The sequence below is a fragment of the Myodes glareolus genome, chromosome 1 (genome assembly GCF_982192425.1).
Source record: "Myodes glareolus chromosome 1, mMyoGla1.1, whole genome shotgun sequence".
In the NCBI taxonomy this organism is placed as follows: domain Eukaryota; kingdom Metazoa; phylum Chordata; class Mammalia; order Rodentia; family Cricetidae; genus Myodes; species Myodes glareolus.
The window spans coordinates 67220366-67236387 of NC_142026.1; the positions used below are offsets into that span (position 1 = coordinate 67220366).

At 49.7% G+C, this 16022-nt stretch overlaps 1 protein-coding gene and 1 pseudogene across 7 annotated transcripts in view; one reads left to right on the forward strand and one right to left on the reverse strand.

Annotated features, from left to right (window-relative positions):
* Nucleotides 1-599: 599 nt before the first annotated feature.
* Zc3h4 (zinc finger CCCH-type containing 4) overlaps nt 600-16022 on the reverse strand; it is a 40864-nt gene continuing 25441 nt past the window's right edge. For 6 of the 7 annotated variants that reach the window (XM_087908737.1, XM_087908736.1, XM_087908735.1 and 3 more), the window contains 7 exons: nt 15325-15435; nt 13724-13835; nt 13268-13377; nt 8953-9311; nt 8396-8775; nt 5156-5404; nt 600-4195 (listed from right to left, as the gene is read on the reverse strand). In XM_087908737.1, the coding sequence (XP_087764863.1) occupies nt 2706-4195; nt 5156-5404; nt 8396-8775; nt 8953-9311; nt 13268-13377; nt 13724-13835; nt 15325-15435 (2811 nt within the window). In that variant the 3' untranslated portion in view covers nt 600-2705. The remainder of the gene's footprint in view (nt 4196-5155; nt 5405-8395; nt 8776-8952; nt 9312-13267; nt 13378-13723; nt 13836-15324; nt 15436-16022) is intronic. The other variant, XM_087908744.1, reaches the window with a different exon arrangement.
* On the forward strand, nt 11095-11299 carry LOC125398747 (protein transport protein Sec61 subunit gamma pseudogene; annotated as a pseudogene).

Below are 16022 nucleotides of genomic sequence, written 5' to 3' on the forward strand. Positions count from 1 at the left end.
CAGGAAGGCCATGAGTTCAAGGTCATCCTTAGCTATATGAACTGAAAACCAATGAAACCCTGCCTCAAAAACAAAACACCAAAACAAACAAAAATTCAGGATTGCTAGCCAGGGAAAAGATCCAAATTCAAAGTACACTGAATAGGCACACTCTAGTGTCAAAAGTCAAGCTGAACCATCTTTATCTGTAGGTGTGTGTACGTACCTACATGTTTCTATATACATCCATGTGCTCACAGAGACAAAGTGGGGCTTGGTAGTGTGCACCTGGAATCCCAGCACACAGAAAGGAAAGGCAGGAGGACCAGGAGTTCAAGGTTTTTCCTTTCCTTTACTTCAGGTCTAGCCTAAGGTGGTCTCAAACTCATCATTCTCCTGCCTCAGCCTTCCAAGTGCCAGGATCACATGCCTGTGCGGGTCTGGCTATTGTTGTTGAGTATCTGGGGGCTGGGGATGTGGCGGGGGGCCTAGTCCTCCACAATGGGCACAAAGTCCTGGGCTTGGCTCACTGTAATGAAACAACTGAGAGCCCTGCTACACTCCACCCCCACCTTGTTTGTTCCCTGGCAGGGCAGAAATGAGACTAGACTGGCAGGCTGTTTAAAATAACTGCATCCTTTAATGGCAGTAATACAATTACTGGATTAAGAGACCACATGAGAGAAGGCAGGTGAGGTTTCTGGAAGACAGATACTGAGTACAAAAGGGGGCGGGAGAGCCATGCGACGATCATTGTAAAAATACAGTACGTTATATACATATTTGCACCATCGACTTTCAACTCAGAAATGCTATTTACACTTTTGTTACAATCCTGGTTAGAGAACAATTTTTCTTTAAAAGTGTGGCCTGCTGGCGAGTGGGGATTCAGGCGGAGTTCCTTGTCCCAGGAGGGTCTTCGTCTGACTATTCCAAGAGGAGGAATAGCTCCTCTCACCCACAGATTTCAGATTTAAAAATTCATTTAATTTTCCTTTAACAAAAGAAAAATTTTATTTTTCTAATGTAGACCAGCCTGGCTTTGAACTCGTGATCCTCCTGCCTCTGCCTCCTGAGTGCTGGGATGACAGGTAGGCACGACCAAGCCTGGCTTTTACAAAAGAGAACTTTCAAAGGGGTGGGGTGGGATCAGAACACTGCCACACTACTCTTCTATCCTACACTTACCACAGCCCCAGTCTTGGAGGCCAAGGCTGGAGTCCAAAGACAAATCTCATTGATGATTGTTTAAGAAAACAAAACAAAATAAAAAACACAAAGACAACCGAAACCAACCTGATCTTGGTGACTGACCCCACAGGGTGTTAGCCTGTGGGCACAAGCCCCTCCCACCCCAGCTTCAGGCCCAGAATTGTTTTGAAGGGATTTCTCTTTGGGATGTGGAGGGCATTGGGGGAGGGGCGAGTGGGGATGTGGCAGCCTGTCTCCCCCTGAGGCGGAGGGGACCCACTGGCTGTGTGTCAGGTTTCCTTATCACCAAAAGGAAGCAGCTGAGCCCATAGACCCAATATAGAAAAGGCAGGCTACAAGAAAGCAGACCTCTAGGGCTTGGCGAGTGACTCAGACATAGAAAGGCCTGCAGCAGGTCTTATCCAGTTCCCCAACCAATCTTGGGGACATGGTCACAGGAAGTCTCCCCTGGGGCTCTGGTTAAGGCCAGACCTAAGGCTACCAGTAGGGGAGGCTGTGGCAATGCCTCCGCTGACTGGGATCTGGCAGATGCCTTAGGCCTTCCCACCCCAAGTTTCCTTTCCTAGAAAGGACCTACACACCACTTTGGCCCCAGACTCTACTGTTTCCTCAGGCCCCCTTTTGGAAAGCACCCACTAATCCAACACCGCAACAGACAGCTGATGCCCTGCTTCGGTCGGTTTGGGAGGGAAAGCAAACACTATCTGGTACTCTACAGGGAACACGGCTAAGGCGCATGAAAGCAGCAAGCAGACACACTTTGCCAGGGCCACCCTTGGCCTCCCTCCTCGGGAGTCTGGCAGGTGGCGACACCACGGATCCTTGAGCTGTCTCGAGGGTCAGGCCAGTGGCACTGGACAGGTAATACTGAGGGAGAATGCTTTGAGAGGCTGCCCCACCCCTCTCAGGCCTACAGGCTGCAGGTCTGTCTCACCCAGAGTCTCCTGGAGGGCTATAGGGTGTCACTTTCAGGACAAACCCTGGAGGGAGGATGCACAGGCCCAAGCAGGTTAGGACCAGGACCAGGACCTTTTTCTCCTCTGGACATTTTCTCACTTCTCTGTTGCTCTGTCCTGAAGCAGGCTGTCACAGGCTGCATGCTGAATAGCAGCCAGCTCACCCTGGGGCTTTAGAAACTCCTACACCGGCTTCCACCAAATGTGCTTTAGTCCTCTCCCAGCAGCACAGGGTGAGTGGCTTTCAGTGCCTTCCCAGACACTTAGGCTTCCCTTAGTTCCAGGAAAGCCCCAGGCTGGGTACTTGCCACTGTCCAACGCAGGGCACAAGTTGCTCACTAGGCAGAGAGAGCCCAGGAGCCTGTAGCACTGACCAGAACCCAAGACGGTTAGATACAATTTATGACTCAAAGAAAGTACTACTTAAAAAGGAAGAAAGGGAAGAAAAATGTTAAGAAAGAACACCCTGCCTGTCCCCCACCCGTAACTCTGGTTGCTGCCCTTAATTGTCACCCTGGAAGGGTGGTGGAGTGGAGGGAGCACTGGCTCCAACAGATACTACTGGCAAAAGGGGGAGGCTGTGGGGTCAAAGCCTTTAAAAACGTCCTTCAGGGAGCCTGCATCCTGTTCACCCTCACGAGCAGGGCTGTTGCCAGCAAATGGGCTTCCTGTGCCTGTTTTGGGGGCAGGCTTCACAGTACCAAAGAGGGTGGGCACTGGCAGGTTGTGCACTCCAGGTTGGGGTGTGGCCCCCTCAGGGGGCGGGGTAGATGAGGCAGCAGTGGGTGCTGCAGTGGCCTTGGGCCGGGGCCGGTTGTAGCTATTGTATCTGTCCGTGGCTGTGGCCCCATCTGTGCTCACCTTCCCTGTCTCTGGCTGCTCCAGGGCAGACTTGCGGACAAACGGAGGCTCTTTTGCCTTGGAGGCTGAGCTCTTGCCGTTGCCCTCAGGACCCTTGGGCTGAGCACTCGCGTCAGAGGCTGGCTCTGCAGCTTTGCCACCTGCATTGGGAGTCCTTGGGTCATACAAGCTGATGCCACTCAGCACACTGCTCTGCCCACTGCTGCTGCCCTGGCCCAGGCCACCAGCTGCTAGCACTCGGGGGTCATAGGGAGCTGTGGCTGGTGGGGATGAGTCTCCACTTGGGCTGGCAGCAGGAGGTGATGCTTCCGTAGAACAGGGCTTGGTTGCACGGGATGTTGAAGCAGGATCTGCTGACTTCTGTAATCTGGGATCCGTAGGGGTCTTCCGCACCCTGGGGTCGCTGGGTTTGTCACTCTGGCCAGGGGTGTTGACATTGACAGTCTTGAGGATTCGAGACAGGAGTTCAAAGTCAGGTAGGTTAGAGCCAGATGTGTTGGGATCTGTGGAGCCTGGACGCTGCCGGGTGTTGGGAGGCCCAGGAGGTGTGGAGCGGTGCAGCCTGGGATCCAGGGCAGGCAGGGACTGCAGGGCAGCAGGCACCGGGGGCACGTCCTGCTTGGGGATGGGCAGGGGGATCAGGTCCTCAGGGTTCCAGAGCACAGTGCGGGCAAAGCTTGGCTTGCTCAGGGTCACATCTTTCTTAATGTGGCTGAACTGCTGCAGCTGAGAGCGAGGGTCCCGCAGTGGGTGCCCAGGCAGGGGGTCCAGGGGAATGTTCACTGCCTTCTCGCGCAAGGCCCGCTCCCCTTCCTCTTCTTCTGCAGTGGTCTGTCCTTTTGAACTGCTGGGGCCCGCAGGGCTGGAATGAAGGTTGCCTTCAGTCTTGGAGGTGGGCAGGGCACGAGCCAACCGAGGGTCAGAAGGCCCTGAGTCCCCTGGGCCAGTCCCTCCTGAAGTCTCTGCATGGCGGCTGAGTCTGGGGTCACGACTGAGTCTGGGGTCAGCCAGCCGGCCTCCTGTGGGGTGTCCCTTCTGCAAACGGGGATCCCCCAGCCCACTGCTGCTCGGTTCCCCAGTTGAAGCTTGGGGTCGGCTTGATGTCTGTTGCCTCAAGGTCTTGAGGATAGATGTGACACTGCTTCCCCCCTCATCCTCGTCACTTGAGTACCAGTTTCCGGTGTCACCTGAGAGAGAGCAGAATAGTGGGAGGCATGAATGGCTATATCCCATAAGCCTTGTGGACCCCTTGGTGCCCTGGTGTGTGGTTCTGTGCTGTTAGTTAGCATCTCCTATGGCCCCGGTTGGGAGCCAGGGGTGCACAACCTGGCTCTGGGTGTTGATATCATTGTGGCTTCTCTCTCAGGCCAGTACCATCCCTGGTAGGTGGTCTGACCTGAATAACTCACACATCATCCCAGGAGGTCCTATCATCAACATGCTCACTAGACAGATGAGGAAATGGAGGTATTGTGCCATTAGGTCAGGGTAAGGCTGGGCCTCAGAGCCCAGGGTCCTACTGTCTTTTCCCACCCTTCAGGCAGGTTTGGTCCAGACCAGCTCTAGTCACTTCTCTCTAGAGGTCTGGACAGCAGCCATGCTGACAGCTCACATACACATCCCCAGAACCTTCAAAATAGTCCAGGGGTCAGGGAAGAGTAAGTGCAACCACAAACAGATCCAGGAGGGAAACCTGAGCCACCAGGGAGGGGCCGCCAACTTTGTCTTTCCTCCTGTTGTCCCCACTGGCTTGCTCCAAATTCCTGAGACCCTTGGTCCATTCAGCCCTAAAGTGGATGTCACTGGGGTGACCACTTGAGCCTTGACTACACCACTGGTGATCCGTATTTCTATGGCTAGCTGGCCCATCTTTGGCTTTGAATTCCCAAGTATGTGTTCTAGGGATCGGGCCATGAGCTTCAGGAAGGGCACTGTCTCTGCTAGGAACCAGCCCACCACCCCTCCTACTGAGTCAGGAGTCTCCCGAACCCAAGACACAGAGGAACCCTGGCCTCCATTTCCTCAGCGTGAGGCAGCAGCTCAGGACAGGCCTCCCTGCCAAGCTTCTTTCAGACACAGCACCCAGCCAAGGTGCCCCCCCTCGTCCCTGCACAGAGCCGGCTGGGCCCCTGCCGGGGGACACATGCCTTCCTCATTCTCCCGGTCCTGCTTGCTGCTCTCAGCCAGCCTCCTCGCTCTCTCCTCCTCCTGCTGCTTCTGCTGGATCCTCAGGTACAGAGCCCTCTGGGCCGAGGGCAGGAAGTCGGGGACACCGGCGCCCGCCTTCAGCTGGCCTGGGGGCCCTCCCTCGGGGAAGCTGTCGGGCTCCAGAGGGTGCTCGGGGAAGAGGGGCTCCCCAGGCTGCCCCGGCAGCTCTTCGTAGTGCCCGTAGTCCTCTGTGGCAGGGAAGAGGGTTTGTGTCGGGAAGGCCTCCGTTGGAAAAGCCAAGCTGGGTGGCGAGTGCGAGGATGAGGATGGTCACCCGTCCCTTCCTCCTCCCCAGGCCTGGGTGCCTTGAGAGTCCAGCAGGAGCCCACAGTGGGTCAGCTGGCAGGGAAAGGATGAGGCTCAAGGAGGGCATGGTGGATGCTTATGGATGTCAGCACAACTGCGTGCATATGCCTCAGATAGAAACTCCCTGTAGACAGGCCATATCCCTTTCAGGCTAGGTAGCTGCTGCTGTCCTCACAGGAAGCAGGCTTGGTTCATCATCTGCCATGAGCTGTCTCATGGTTTTCTGAAGGCATGTTCAACTGTTTGACATCGTGATGTGGTATCATCTACAAAGTTCATGCTTGAGAAAGCACGTAATCAAAGTAAAAATAATCTCGCACAAAAAGGTCCTGAAACTGTCTAATAGAGCAGTCTTGCTTTGAACTCACAGAGATCCACCTGCCTCTGCCTCTCAAGTGCTGGGACTGAAGGTGTGAGCCATCATGGTCAGCCTAGTCATAAAGGTTATTAGGTTTAAGATTTTTTTTTCCCGAAACACAGTTTCTCTGTGTAGCTTTGCAGTCTATCCTGGAACTAGCTTTTGTAGACCAGACTGGCCTTAAACTCACAGAGATCCGCCTGCCCCTGCCTCTCAAGTGCTGGAATTAAAGGCATGGTGCCACCACCGCCCCGTCTAGGTTTAAGATTTTGTGTTATGTTGCATTCACATCTACTCTTAGCTGCATGCAGTGCCCAAGCTGCAGGTTGGACATGCCTGTAAGAAAGAAAATCGGTGTATCTCCCAGAAGCAGAACCAGAAGAGAACAAAACTCACTAAAAACCTCAGTACAGCTCAGGGCACCCCCTCTCTCCTCTCTGTCCTCTAGGGTTCCTGGACACTAGAATTACTGAGTATATAGGCAGGCACGGCAGATTCCCTTGCATGGCCACAGCAAGTCTTCCCTCCCTCACCAACCAGCTCTACTATGTGCATTAGACACAGTACCATTATCTTACCGCAACTCCCCGAATGTAGAATGGTGAGCCAGAGTTTGTTAAGAGCCCCACTCTGTTCCTTCCACATGTGGTAAGGACTCTTATCCAGCTGGGGCAATATACTGAGCATCAGAGATGTAGTCCATGCTACCAGGAAAAGCCAGTCTGGTATTTTAAATAGTTTAACTTGAGACACTGGCGCCTGGAAAGATGGTTCAGTGTGCTACTGTTGCACAACTGGACATAAGGCAAGGCAAGACATGGCAACAGCCTGTAATACCAGTGCTTGGGAAGCAGGCAGGGTATTCCTAGATCTAGCTAGCCACAGACTAGCTGAAATGGCGATTTCAAGTTCAAATGAATTACTATGATGATCTCTAAGTTGAAATGATTCTCTGCCTCAGTATATACAGCCAACTGACGTCAACCTGGTCTGTACACAGGTGCCCTATGCTCATGTGCACCCCACATACACAAACACACACACACCACAAACTGCAAAACTGGTAAATATTCACACACAGTGATAGGAGGCCTACTGCCACAGCCTGAATTTGGTCAGTACATGAGCCTAATGAAACCGAATTTATGCTCAGTCACAGGCTGAGGCTCCACCTCCACAGAACACAAATTACAAGAAGGCCACAAAGGTGTGCAGAAACCACAGAAGCTCTGTGCTCTAAAGGGTGCCTCCTGCAACTCAGATGACGAACTCACTTTCTATGGCGACACCTACCATCAACAAGACAACTAACGCAGACCAGGTACTAGTACCTCAATCTTGGCGGCCTGTCTTTTCCAGCATCTCTTAAAAGCCTTACTCTTTACCATACGTATATGCCATGCATACACTATGGTTGTTCAAGCCCACACACAGGTTTCTTGTGCTTTGAGGCAGTAGTGATATTCACATTCAAAAGACCAGCCTGAGTTTCGGTAAAGGTCTGTCTATGCTTGGACCCATCCTCCAAGATGCTCCTTCCAACCCTACACAGCACATACAGGTCACACTGGCTCCAAAGTGCCATGTACAAAACACATGACCTGTCTCTGGACTCTTGGCTGTCTCCATGCCACCATCTGGGCACAACTGCTGTAGGCAACTCCATGGAGGCCTGGGAATTTCCTCCACTGTTCTGATTGTTTGGTAGTCTCACTATATCCAGGGCTGGCCTAGAACTCGAAGTGGTCCACCAGTCTCAACCTCCTGAGTGCTGGGAACCACCACAGGAACGTATGTCCCGTGGCCCCGCATTGTTCTGTAGAGTAGGCAAAGCCACTACTGCCAGGTGACACACACTCCTTCCTTTATAGCATAAGCATTTCTGCTCTCCTCAGACAGCTGGCCAGCTGTGATACCTAGCCACCTTCTCAGAGAAGCTCCAGTTGACTGTCCCTGTTAGGGCCTTGGCTATGTCCCACCACTCTTTACACTGTCCCATGCTATTTTCTAACAATGGCCAATGTGCAAATGAATCAACTGACATCTCTCTGCTTCCCTCTTACTAAAATGTAAGCACAGCAAGGACAGAGGACACTTGCTGTGAGTTCTGGGCTGGGGCTGGTCCCTCCAGCTTTTTGAGGCTGCAATATATATTCTATTGCCATTCACAACATCTAGTCCTGACACTGAGGTTGTTAACATCACAGGAAAGAGAAGAAGGAACCTGTCTAGTCATGGGGTCAGGCAGGCAAAGTCACCAAGCCCAGCATTACCTGAAGAGAGACCGTTTCTAGGACACTTGCAAGAGCACAGTTTCCTAAAGCTTGCTACACTGACCAAAAACACAAGAGTTCTGCTCTCACAAGGCAAAAGGTTCCACAATATCAAAAACACTCATGAGACAAGAACGGGATTGGAATGCTGCTGTAAGACTCGACCAAGGAAGAAAAGTTACTTCTGCCCACCATCCCGCCTTGATGAGCCCAACTCTACAGCCCAACTGGTGCCTACATACCTGCATCCCCAACGAGCCCCGGCTCCATTTCCATGCCTTCTTGTTGTGGGTAGAAGTTCTCATAGAAGTTCTGGGCTGGTGGGATGGGAGGCATCATTCCCGAATGCGGGGAGTCTCCAGGACCATAGGGCATCATCGGGGGGCCACCAGGACCCATGGGAGGACCAGGGTTCATGCCAGGACCCATTGGCATGTCAGGATGCATGTCAGGGTGCATGTCAGGATGCATATCTGGGTGCATGTCTGGGTGCATATCTGGGTGCATGTCTGGGTGCATGTCAGGGTGCATGTCAGGATGCATGGGACCCCCCATTGGCCCTGGGGGTCCCATGTTGGGGCCAGGACCCATTGGCCCAGAGGGTCCACCAGGTCCAGGAAACCTAGAGGAGAAAATGGGACTTGTGAGGAAGCTGCTGAGAAAAAGGTAGTGGCACCCAGCCCAGGACACCTGCAATGTTCACTTGAAGCCTGAGGCCAAGAGACCAAATAGGATCTGACAGCTTCAGAGAAGGGCAAGGCCCTACCAGGCCATTCTCCTGTGCTTCTTGCATACTCACCTCACGCCCAGCTTCTCAGCTAACTGCCCTGTGGGCCGCACCACAATCTCAAACAAAGAAGGGATCTTCTTGTTGTACATGTCCTGCTGTAACTGCTGCGGGGATAGTGGCTCATGTGCCGGCAGGGGCATTTGAGGTGGCCCCGGAGGAGGGGGTGGGGGTGGAGGAGGGGGAGGAGGGCCACCCTGCATGGGCCTGCCATTAGGAGAGGTGGGAGCTGGGGGCCCAGGGGGCCGTGGAGGAGTGGGCAGGAGCCCCACGCCAGGAGGTGGCTTGGGCAAGGGGTTAATGCCCTGCTTCTTCAGTTCTTCCACCTCCTTCTCGTCCTCAGCACCTGCTTCTGCATCATCAGCCAACATCTGTGGGCATCAAAGGAAATCGCACCATGTCAAACTGTGTGGAAAGCTGAATTTTCTGAGAAAAAACTTAAAACACAAGCCTGCAGAGGGCCTTCAGGGTTAGGGTCTAGGATCTAAATTCATCTTCAACTGAGCATAGTGGTACACATCTGTAATCTTAGCACTGGGGATGCTGAGACAGGAAAATATCAATCTCCCCTCACTGTCATGCTTTCCATTACAATGCCCACAGGTCCGCAATGCCCCGAGACAGATATGTTCAGCAAGGCTTCAAAACACATTGTACTTCTCACTACCAGTGAGAAAGTGTGAAAACCTGGCCAATATACTTTACAGACAGTTACCAGCTAGGATAGGCCTGGGGGCTCAACCCTATCAAGCACTGCCAGGTAACAAACTGGATCAAAGCAATCTTGCTGGCACCCAGCTCAGCACCCTTAGAGATGCTTTCTAACATGGACACGCAAGCATATTTGCCAAGAAGATAACACCCATCTGCCTTCCACAATGCAGACCTGACAGCCTAAGTAGGATGCCTGAGTCCATTCCTTACTGGGCCTTTCAATCCAGCACAATGACACGGACAAGCAAAAAACACATGAGAAAATGGCCAGATAGAACATAAACTACCTATCAGTCATTTCAGCACAGGTGGAGCACAGAGCACAGATATCTGTCCCTACACTCCTTTACAAACTTCATGCATGGCCTCCCTACTAGCAATGACCACTGCTAAAAGGCTCTTGTCTATCACGATTTCTAATGTCTAGCTATGTCCCCAAATCTTTCAGCAGAGTTGATGATAGAATGCAAAAATTACAGTCACCACCAGGTGTGGTGGCACACATACTCTGCAGACAGAGGCAGGCTAATCACTATGGATATGAAGTCAACCTGGTCTATGGTATGAGTTCCAGAACAGTTAGGGATACACAGAGAAATCTTGTCAGAAAAAACTAACCAGCCAAAAAGAAAAAAGAAAAAGAGGCATGCTTACCACCTGCATACACAAATAAGCAAGGTAAACAGCTGTCACAAATTCTAAGTTTTTGTCCAAACTGGAAATATACAAAGGTATTTCAACCAATACCTCAATCGACAAACTTAGCCATCAGCTAAGTTCAACTCTGCAGTCAATACCACTAAACTGTAGAGACCCACAGAGCAATGAGTATATGGAAAAGTGCATTACGGCATACACTAGGCAGACACACACCCGTAACCTGTACAGTTCTACTTAGAAAACACTCATTTTTCTCCTGTGATGACAGGGATCAAACTCAGGGCCTTGTGCACGAGAAGCATAGGTTCTACCACTTAGTTACCCCCTGCTCTCCATCCTTATGATTCCCTAAAAAAGTAACTAGAGGGACGCCGGGTGGTGGTGGCACACGCCTTTAATCCCAGCACTTGGGACAGAAGCAGGAGGATCTCCGTGAGTTCGAGGACAGCCTGATCTACAAGAGCTAGTTCCAGGATTGACTCCAAAGCTACACAGAGAAACCCTGTCTCAAAAAAAAAAAAAAAACACATAAAAACAAACAAACAAACAAAAAAGTAACCATAGGGAAAGAAACCATAGAGGCAGTTGCTAAGGGACAGTTGGGATAGGACATTGACAGGAAAAGATAGAGGGGTTTCAGCTGTTGAGAATTCACATGTGTAGGTCTTAATTGTGCAGCAGAGATTTTGTACTCTTACATAACTCAACACCTAAGAAAGTAAGTCCTCTCCTGTGCTACGAGACTCTACCTTCTCTCTAATGGCCATCTAGCAAACCATCATGGATCAGGTGATGTAGTCTGTGTAGCCAAGTCAGCAGTTTGTAACTGGACTGGTTAAAAGATGCACCAAATACAACAGAAAAGAATTCCAGAATACTGCTGTGGCAATAGCAATAGGATTTGTGATCTTAAGATTAATTGGCTTCTTTGTGAAACTGATCTGTAATCTATATCCCTATTAATAACATTAATTTGGGTGGCTGAGTATTTTCTCATTATGGAAACCAGCAAACAAATGAGGTTATGAGAAGTGCATAAAGTAAAAACTTGCCTGCAGCGAGACGGTGGTGGTGCACGCCTTTAATTCCAGCGCTTGGGAGACAGAGGCAGGCCTCTGTCTGTGAGTTCAAGGCCAGCCTGGTCTACAAGAACTAGTTCCAGGACAGCTAGGCAGAGAAACCCAGAAACAAATAAACAAAACTTGGAATCTTGTTTGGGGCTGCAGAGATGGCTCAGAGGTTAAGAGCACTGGCTGCTTTTCCTAGAGGACCTGAGTTCAATTTCCAGCAACTACATGGTGGCTCAAAATGATCTGTAATGAGATCCAGTGCCCTCTTCTGGAATGCAGGCAGAACAGCGTGTACATAATAAATGAATGAATGAATGAATGAATGAATGAAAGCCGGCCTGCATACTTTGTCTTTTTACCCCCTCCTTTAAAGGTTTTCTATTTCTAAATTAATTTCAAAACATTTTTTCCATTCAAAAAAAAGGGAAGTCAAAAAGAATGGGAAAGAGATGAAGGGAAGGAAGGAAAGAAGGAAAAAAAGAAAGAAATCTTTGCCTGGCAGTGGTAGCTTACATCTTTAATCCTAGCACACAGTAAACAGAGGCAAGCAGATCTCTGTGAGTTCAAGGCCAGTCGGGTCTACAAGAGTTCTAAAACAGTCAGGGATGTTACACAAAAAAAGCACCATCTCAGCAGAGTGGTGGTGGCACATGCCTTTAATCCCAGCACTTGGGAGGCAGAGACAGGGGGATCTTTGTGGGTTTGAGGCCAGCCTGGTCTACAAGAGCTAGTTCGAGGACAGGCTCCAAAGCTACAGAGAAACCCCGTCTTCTCAAAAAAGAAGAAAAAAAATGAGGCAAATCCTACCCACACAGGGGACAGGGAGAGGCCTGCTTCATGTTTTTAATGCCTATTTCCACTGTTCCCATAAGCCTCATCACTTGCCTCATGGAGGCAAGCTTCCAAAAGTAGACCAGATAGCTGGAAAATGGCTCATTAAAAATTTAGCAAGTGAAACTAGGAGTCTATGCCTGCATATTTAGCACTGAGAAGAGTAGGAGGGAGCAATAAAGAGGTCAGCCTGGGCCACATAGCAAAATTACCAAAACAAAACAAACAAACAAACAAACAAAAAAACAAAGAAAAGGTAGACCAAAAAATGTAACAAAAACTTAAATAATATAGCTAATACAGTGCTGCACACCTTTAATCCCAGCACTGTATGGGGGGGGTCTCTTTGAGTTTGAGGACATTCTGGTCTATACAGCGAGGTCTAGGACTACATAAGAGACCATGTCTCAAAAATAAAAGCAAATAAATAAGTAAACAGACAAACGAGCAAAAAACACCCCCCCCCCAACCAAACTTTTAAAACTAAAACAAAGTTATAAGAAAAACTAAACCAACCCAAGAGGGATGACTGGGCTCATGCTTGAGTGTGAACACTCAACCTCCAGCAGGGGGCAGCCCTCAATCAGACACTACTGGACCTTTCCAAGAAAAACCTAAGTGACTGGATGCTGATCATCTTGCTCTAGGCAAATAGGCTCCCAAAAGGAATGGCCAAAGAGAGAGAGTATCCCCACAAATTGCTAGTTTAGAGAACAACAACAGACACCAAGGTATTGAATGTCAAATGGCACCTGCTTTGTGAGATCCTGGACCGATCTCCCTCCCTTCTCTGTTGGAGTCCCTGTGACTCAGAGAGACACTGGCATTTCCCCTCTGTGCATCTCTGTCTCTCTAAAAAACACCCCAAAGTGGCATTCCTTTCATTCTGTTGTCTCCTAGGGAAGACAGTGGCTCAGGTCTGGGGTAGGATACAGTATGACCCCCACCTCTCCTGTAGGAAGGAATTTAGCTGTTTCCCCCTAACAAAGCTTTTGTCCAGATATCCCAACTGGGGACTGATCCTGAAGAGCCCATGTCACCCTAGACATTACCTTATCTAAAAGCTCTCGTGTCTCCTCAGTCAGCGGGTCATGAGAGAACATGCAGTCGTCACCATTGATGCAGTTCCCAGTGGTGTGGTATAACTTACATGGAAAGTCACGTTCATGACTAATTAAGGCAAAAGCTTCCTCTCAGAACCCACCCCAAAGAACAAGCAACCCCCTTTGTTTTAGAAGTGAGGTGACACACTCAGGGTTGTACAGTGGCTGGCAGGTGCCATTCTCAACACTGCTTTATTTCAGAGCAAGTTCTGGCCTGCAGAGCTGACCTTGGAAAAGGTCCTCAGACTTTGACAGAAAAGGGAATGGTAAAGGATGTGTGCGGGCTTTCTTGGGTGAACATGTGGACAGCTCGGACAGTGGCTCAAAGGGGCAGAAAAAGGAGGCAGCCCAGTAAGGCCCCCAGGAGCACAGGGCAACCAGGATAGGTGGGACAGCAAAGGATATCATGCATGTAGGGGCAGTTCTCAGCCCGAGCACAGAACCCCGTGATGTAAAACTTGCACAGCTCTCGCTTCTTTGGCAGTTCGATGTCATGGCTAAAATTGCAGTGGTCTCCCTGGAATAGAAACAGGAAGAGTGAGGGTCGGGGAAAATGAGTTCTGATTCACTTGTGTCTACAGAAGGACCACAGATAAGAAAATATTCCCTAGGGAAAAGTAGACTCCCAAATGGTGCTTCCCAACCCAATGCCTGCTCCCCATCCTGCCCTGGGCACTTCTGGCCATTTGTTTCCTCCTAATTCACCTCTTTCCTTCCTCTCCCATCTGCTCTGCTGCATACCATTTGCTGTCTGACAACAAAAACTCTTAAGTCAGTCCCATGTATTTATTGTCCTTCCTAAGTGAACCCTGGTCTTGTTGGAGGAAGACTGCCTGACTAAACATACCCCATTTTCCAGCTCTCCTTGTTTATTTAGCCAATAAAATACAAGTAGAAGCTTCCAGGCAGGATTCTTCTTGACTTAAAATACATTTTCATGTTTTGAGATAAGATCTCACTACGTCTATAGCTGAACATGTAGACCAGGCTGGCCTCAAACTCAGTGATCTGCCTGCCTCTGTATCCCAAGTTCTGGGATTAAAAGCATGCACCTGGCAAAAAGCAGATACTTTCTCCATCTTTTCTTTATTCGAGACAAAGTTTCTCTGTATAGCCCTAGCTATCCCGCAACTCGCTCTGTAGACCAGGCTGGCCTCAAACTCTATAGAGATCTGCCTACCTCTGTCTCCTGGGTGCTGGGATTAAAGGTATGCACCACCACCTCGTCAAATGTCACATGTTTAAATATGAAGGAATCTAGGTCCCTAGAGAGCCACTGACCATTGCAGTAGCCTTGAACTCCCTGACTGAGACTCCTTGTTGAGTGACAAACATGTATGTGTTGAAATCAGCAGAGTTAAAACTGAGAGTAATAAGGATTATTTTATACACAACTATCTGCTAAGAATAGCTGTTTCTTCCTGACTCCTGTGGGAGCAGCACCACTCAGGCCTATCTGTCACCTGCCTGTTTTCTTTCTAGAGCAGTCACAAGACAACTGTCTTAAGTGGCCATACTTCTCTTTTGCACAACTCGGAAGCCTGAGGTTGAGTCTCCCTGGAATCTTTAATAAAGCTTCTCCAAGCCAAGTGTGGTGGCGCACACCTTTAATCCCAGCACTTGGGAAGCAGAGACAGGCAGATCTCTGTGATTTCCAGGTCAGGCTGGTCTACAGAGTAAGTTCTAGGATAGCTGGGGCTACACAGGGAAGCCCTGTCTCAAAAACAAACAAATAGTAAGTAGAAAGAAAAAAAAAACAGCTCTCCAATCCCAAAGTTCAATGGCATAACCAGAAGAAATTAACCTTTATAGATTCATTTGAGACTCTATAGACTACCATAAAGCATCCCTAAGCCTCAAACTCTCAACACGTCATCTTGCTTCCTCTCTGAGTTCTCTTACTTCTAAGAAATGAGCTGAGACTTCCAGGCTGCCCTTCCCCTCTCCAACAGTGTGCACTATGGAAGCCTGTCCGTGTATGCCACACGTCCTTGGGTGCTGCTTACCCAAGTGCATCGCCCCTCCACGAAGTACTTGCAGATGACTTTGCCTTTCTTGTCAGACTGCTGATGGGGCTTGTCATGATCACTTCGCCGGTAGCTTACACCACCGCCATCCTGTGAGTAATAGAGGAGAAAGAAGTGCATTAAGTGTATGAGAGAACAGGACAGGTACAGGCAGCTTAAGTCACCACATGCAACACAGAACTCAGACTGGAAAAACTCTGGTGCTCCATATGCTATGTAGGTACACACCCCTGTTAGAGGGATCAGCCAAGCCCTTCTGAAAACTCTCCTAGAGCATTGGGGCGTATCATTTAGAAAACTTATCACCTTAGAAACTTAACAAGATGGCTGTAAGTACTGCTAAAGTGTGGTTTTAAACAGAAAGCTATACCATCAAGGCATCCCTCTGGGCAACTGAAAAATACTGATCAGCCCCTGGCTAAGGAACTGAAGGGAACAGGACAGGATCAGTCTTCAGAGAACAGCTCATTAGAAAATGACAAAAATCAGCCAGGCAGTGGTGGTACATGCCTTTAATCCCAGCGCTCAAGAGGCAGAGACAGGTGGATCTCTGTGAGTTCGAGGCCAGCCTGGTCTACAAGAGCTAGCTCCAGGGCAGGCTCCAAAGCTACAGAGAAACCCTGTCTTGAAAAACAAAAACAAAAACAAAAACAAAAAAAAAAGAAAATGACAAAAAT